This window comes from Oxyura jamaicensis, chromosome 33, assembly GCF_011077185.1.
Source record: "Oxyura jamaicensis isolate SHBP4307 breed ruddy duck chromosome 33, BPBGC_Ojam_1.0, whole genome shotgun sequence".
In the NCBI taxonomy this organism is placed as follows: domain Eukaryota; kingdom Metazoa; phylum Chordata; class Aves; order Anseriformes; family Anatidae; genus Oxyura; species Oxyura jamaicensis.
In genome coordinates, this window is record NC_048924.1 from 2,204,239 (window position 1) to 2,210,179 (window position 5,941).

General features: G+C 51.1%; 1 protein-coding gene and 1 long non-coding RNA gene across 2 annotated transcripts; both read left to right on the forward strand.

The window, feature by feature from the left end:
* The first annotated feature begins 78 nt into the window (after positions 1 to 78).
* On the forward strand, positions 79 to 635 carry LOC118155590. Its single transcript, XR_004745917.1, has 2 exons — positions 79 to 364; positions 461 to 635. It is a non-coding gene; the product is annotated as an uncharacterized LOC118155590 (long non-coding RNA).
* A 1,020-nt stretch (positions 636 to 1,655) lies between these two features.
* HOXC4 (homeobox C4) lies at positions 1,656 to 3,600 on the forward strand. The gene is made up of 2 exons (XM_035308949.1): positions 1,656 to 2,456; positions 2,953 to 3,600. Exons 1-2 carry the CDS (start codon positions 1,913 to 1,915, stop codon positions 3,294 to 3,296), a joined length of 888 nt encoding a protein of 295 aa, XP_035164840.1. The 5' UTR covers positions 1,656 to 1,912; the 3' UTR covers positions 3,297 to 3,600.
* Positions 3,601 to 5,941: the final 2,341 nt, after the last annotated feature.

The following is a 5,941-nucleotide window of genomic DNA, read 5'->3' on the forward strand; positions in this document are numbered from 1 at the left end:
CCCCCCCCCCCCCCCCCCCGCCCGCCCCCCCCGCCCCCCCCCGCGCCGGAGCCCCTCCCCCGCGCCGCCGCGCGGCCGCCCGCCCCCCCAGCCCGCAGCCCCGGCCCCAGCCCTCCCGTCGCCTATATGTACCCTGTAGGCTCGAATTTGTGTGAGCGTCTCTAAGTCACAAATTCGTCTCTAGGGGAATATATGGGCGATGCCAGAGCCTTGGAAAGTTGTGCTTTCCTTTGATTCCCTTTAATTGCAGCGGTTCTAATTAAATCCTCAAATCCTGCTGATGTCATTTTAAAAGGTAGTTATTCAAGTGCAAAGCAGCGTTTGCCGTTTGCCAGGGCAGCGCCGGAGCGGGCTTGTTAAAAAGGTAGAGCGAAATCACCGCGATGATTGGGGAGGGAAGGGGGGGGGGTGTGTGTGATAATAATCAAAATAAAATCCCATTATTACTTTTCATCTCCAGAAGAAACAGCAGCTACCGCAAACACAACTCTCAGCCAAGAGCACAAAGAGCCCCGACCATTTCGCAGTGACTGATTTATGGCGTTTTACAACCCCATAAAAAGCTGTAACAACCAGCCAAAAGCCTTCGACACCGCTGGCACATTTAGTCTAATAAATAAAACATAAACAGTTAACTTTATGTGTCACTTTTATTGTTATCAAGTAAAATATGGCAATGCCCTGCAAGCTATGATTTTCAACTATAATTGTTATCAAGCACAAGGAGGGAATACCCCACCTCCCTTCTCTGCCCCTCTCTTTAGGGCGAGCCGTAGATAAAAAGCCCTAATTGAGGGAGCCACAACCCTCCCAAAATGTTGACATCCATTTGCAGCTCCCTAACCTGCCCGGGGCGGCTCTGCGGGCTGCCAGCTGGGCGCTGGGAGCCATTTTTAACGCATCCCTCCAGTTTCCCCCCCCCCCCAAAAAAAAAAATATCCTCAGGAGCCCCAGCTTGAGGGCCAGCAGGTAAAATGCCCGGTGCAAGGGCAAAGCGGCCTGGGTGTGCACACGCGTGTGTTGCACATGAGTGGGGTGGTGTCACCCCGTGTGCCCCCTCCCCCAGGGTGTCCCCTACCTGCAGTACCCAGGGTCGAGGGGAAAGCAGGGTGCCCTCCCCCCCACAAACTCCTCTCTGCTCCCACAGTGGCGGGGCTCAGCAAGGAGGAGGGAATTTGGGGAGCACGGGGAGGGGTCCCCCCTGATGCCTGCGGGGGGGGGGGCTCGGGGGGGGGGAGACCCTGGGTTGGTGTAGGCAGAGGCCCGCGGCCCGGGCTTGGACGTGGTGGAAAGCAGGGTCACAAACACCCGTGGGATCTGCACCCGGTTCTACCTTGCAAGTAACTTGTGCTCCCCCTTCTCCCCCCAAAAAAGAGATGCTGGCAGTGCTTAACCCTTTCCACTCTGGAGTGGAGGTGGGTAGGTGGGGACAACCCCCCCGGAATGCATGGTCCCCTCCTCGGATGGGGATGAGGGACGGGGGGGGGTGTATGAAGGAGCTGCAGGGGTACAGGATTATTTGGGAGGGGGGGCTACAGGGTCAATGCAGTGCCGGCCAGAACACCATGACCCCCAAATCCGGGGGGGGGGGTGTCTAGTTGTTCCCAGCCCACATTCCGCGTGGGGGGGGGGACACCCTTCAGCCCCAACCCCCCACATTCCCACTCCCCCCCTCTCCCTTTGTGGGGTCCCCCATTGTTCCCACGCCCCCACCTCCCACAACAACACCGAGGGGGGGCCCCCAGGGGCTTCCCCCCCGGACTCCCCCGGCTGGAGCAGTGCACCCCGAGCCTTGCCCTCTCTCCCACTCCCACTCCCGTCGTCCCCCCCCCAATTTGGGTACATTTTGCAAAAGCTTTTGGTTCCTTATCCGGGGACTGGGCTGGCGGGTGTGATTGGCCGGGGGAGTCACATGGTGAAAGTAACTTTACGGGGTCGCCAGCTAGTAGGAGGGCTTTATGGAGCAGAAAAACGACAAAGCGAGAAAAATTATTTTCCACTCCAGAAATTAATGATCATGAGCTCTTATTTGATGGACTCTAACTACATCGATCCGAAATTTCCTCCATGCGAGGAATATTCGCAAAATAATTACATCCCAGACCACAGTCCGGAATATTATAGCCGGACAAGGGAGTCCAGCTACCAGCATCACCACCAGGAGCTGTACCCCGTGCCACGACCCTCCTTCCCCGACCGCCAGTTCAGCTGCGGTAGTATCCAAGCTCCCGGCAACCCGGCCGCGCACCAAAGGGGACACGGGCAAACTCCAGGAGGCCAACACCTCTCAGAGAAAGCACAGCAGCTCTGCGAGCAGGCTGCTCTTTCCACCTCCTCCACCACTCCTTCCCCAGCCCCTCCAGCCTGCAACCAGCCAAACCCCGACCATCCTAACAGCACAGCTTCCAAACAACCCATAGTCTATCCCTGGATGAAAAAAATCCACGTCAGTACTGGTATGCAACTTTTATTTTCCTCTTCTGTCTCTCTGCTCTCTTATTTTCACACCATGCTCGCTCGCTCACTCTCTCCTCTCTCCTTTTTTTTTTTTTTTTCTTTTTTATTTCCTTCCCTTCCATGAGAGTCTTTGGGTTAGCACAATTGAACTGGATTTACGACTCCGAATGGGTAATTACACCCACCATAAATTTTATAGCCGAGCTACTGTGGGCAGCCTTAGCCATGTGGCTCGTTCTGTTATGTATGTGTGAAACTCCGAAAGCTTTGTAAGGGGTGCATAAATAATTCAGTCTTTTGAGCCAGGGAAACCCCTTCCTATTAGAATAGAAACTCTTGAGCTGCCCAAAGTTCTTTATTACCTATTTAGCCTATTACTTTCTTCTCCCGGCTCCTCCAGTCGCCTCTCTCCCTCTCCCCCGTCCCTCTCTCCATTCATGCTAATTTTCCTTGTGCTTTTTTTTTTTTTTTTTTTTTTTTTTCCCTCCTTTCCAGTGAATCCCAATTACAATGGAGGCGAGCCCAAGCGCTCCCGGACAGCCTACACGAGGCAGCAGGTTTTGGAGCTGGAGAAGGAGTTTCACTATAACAGGTACCTGACCCGGCGGCGGCGCATCGAGATCGCCCACTCCCTCTGCCTCTCCGAGCGGCAGATCAAAATCTGGTTTCAGAACCGGAGGATGAAATGGAAAAAAGACCACAGGCTGCCCAACACCAAAGTGCGGGCGGCGGCCACCGCGGCGCCCCCCCCCGCCGCCCCGGCGAGCACGGCCGGGGGCGAGGAGCTGCCCCCCGCCGCCGCGCAGGACCCGCGCCCGGAGGATATCACCAGGTTATAAACACCCCCACCCGCCCACAAATGACTCTGGATTATTTATAGAAGCTAATATATATATATATATATTTTGGTTCCGTTCCCCCCCTCCCTCCCCTTTTCCCTCGTAGGTTCGTTTTCTTTCCTTTTTTTTTTTTTTTTTTTTTTTTTAAAATGATAATAATAATAATTATTATTTTTCGGCGCGTATAAAAAACAATGGGTCTCCCCAAGACCACGGGCTGTAGATGCATGTCAGATAGCATGAGGCCAGGTGTCTGTACCTGCAGGTTTTTTTACGCCATTTCAGGGGTTTATTTATTTTTTAAAGCCGGGGGGATGGGGGGCGGAGGGGGAGGGCGGGGGGGAGGAAGAGGTAAATGTTCTGTTTAGATAAATTTAATGAAGAAATGAGAATAATATTGACGGCAAAACAAACAAACAAAAACCAGGCGAATGTAGGTATATTTTCCCTCCGCATTACAAATGCACAATGAGCGAAAGAGCTATGAAGTTCTTTTGTAGAAACGTGAAATAAGCTTAAAAAAAATATCACGATTTAAAAAAAAAAAAAAAAAACACAATCCCACAAACAAAAACCAGATACGAAACAGCACACAAGGGTGGACGAGTTTTGGCTGAGAAATTGAGAAGAAAAAAAAAAGAGAGAGAGAGAGAGAGAAAGAAAGAGTGACATATTTAAAAAATAAAAGCAGAAGAAGGTTTTAAAAGTCAGTAGCTAGGGTTTTTTTTTTTTTTTGTCGTGATTATTTGTGTTTTTGGACTGATTTTACATGATCATTGTAAACTTGCAATAAAGAGTTTTAGTGTGTATGTGAAAGTCCCAGTGTTCAATAAACCAGTCAGTGTGAATTAGTTTTACTTTTATGTCTGGTGACTTATTTTATCCTCACATCTCCCCCCAAACCCGCCCCAAAATAATAGCAATAAGGATAATAAAATGCTGGGACGATGTGCAATGGATCCCATGTGCACCAGTTACTGCTTAAGTTAAGTTTAAGCAAACATAACGATAACTCTGTACTTCAGATTTTATGACATCACGACGTGGCCAGTGACTTTAAATCTCAGACCCTCCCAACCTGTAAATATGGGAGAAAAAATAAATAAATCTGGTTTTCAGACAAGGTCAGTGCTGTGGACTGGGGTTAGCTTCCATTCATACCTCTTTATTTTCTTCCCACCCAACGTAAAATTGTCTATTTTTATCTCTTCTCCCTGCTTTGAAGTTTTCTCCGGTGTGTTATTATTATTATTGTTATGATGATGATTATTATTATTATTTTCTTTTGCTGTCGTGGCGTGCTCTTGTTGACTCGTTCAGCCCCTAAAGCCAAGAGGTCCTATTGAATTTGGAGAGGCAATGAAAAGGCTGTTAAATAATAATAATAACAATAACAATAATGAGAATAATGGTAGTAATAGTGCTAATAACTGTAATTCATTGCTCCTGGCCTTCGGAGGAAGCATGCAAATTGGCAGCAAGGGGGGATTTTAGGAGAAGGTGCAGGGTGTCCATGCTTCCCAGGCAGGGCAGGGGGGGCACAGAGGGGGTCTGGGACTGGGGCCTCCCTTTTTTAGGCCTTGGCTTTGGGAAGTTTGCTCAGGTCCCTGCTGCAAAGCCCAGGGGCTGGGGAGCGAGGCCTGGGACGGGCTGAGGGCAGAGCAGCTTGGCAGCCACCTTCCTCTGGCTTTATTTCATTTTAGTTTATTTTTTTCTCTCTCTCCAAAATCGATTTAAGCTGCCATTAAACAAATCACGGGCTCCAAACCCTTTGTGATAGCTGGGGGACGTGGATCTTTAAAGGGATGAAGCGAAGGTTGTAATTTATCCTGGGGAGTTTGTATGTAAAGCTCATCAGCTATTTTTTTTTTTTAACATCCTGCTTTAGTGATATTAATACAGGGACGAGGCTGGGAAGATAAAACACCTCAGCAGGGCACCATTACTCCTCCTGCAACGTTTCCTGCCCAGAGCAGGGACCCGTGAGGAGCCGGCTGGGATTTTTGCTTTTCCGAGCCAGATCCCAGCCCGCACATCTCAGGCGGGGAAGCCCGATAAAGCCCAGAACCCTCCAAAAAGAAACCCAAAGACCATGGGCAAACAGCACCCCGAGGCTCGGCCCGTGCCGTGGTTTATTTTTAATATCCTCCTGGACGGACAGGAAATCAAAGCAGAGAGGGGGGGAAAAAAAGGTGGTGGAAAAAAGGCACCAGGGAGGGGAGAGAGGGAGGTTTGAAACAGCAGAAAAGCTGCAGAGAAAAGGGTGTAAATCCTCCCCCCTCCTCCCCAAATTTCCAACCGCCCCCCCCCCCCCCCCCCCCAGTCCCCTGGGTGATGGGGGTGTAGCGCTGGAGGAGGATGGGGAGGAAGCAGCATGGCCCCAAAGTGGGATTTCTCCCTCTTTTTTGGGGGGGAAAGGGGTTGGTGGGTTAGTTTGGGGATTACTGGGGGTGATGCCCCCCTACCTCTCCCAGCCAGCTCTCGGGAGGGGTGAGGGGGTGGCACCCGTGGGGGGGGGGCAGCATCCCTGTCCCTGTTGGCATCGCTCTGCCCCCGCCACCCACCCCAGCCCCGGCACTTGGCCGTGACACGAGGCGAGGGAGGTGGGGGAAAAATGAAAAATAAATTTAAAAAATAGGGTTGGA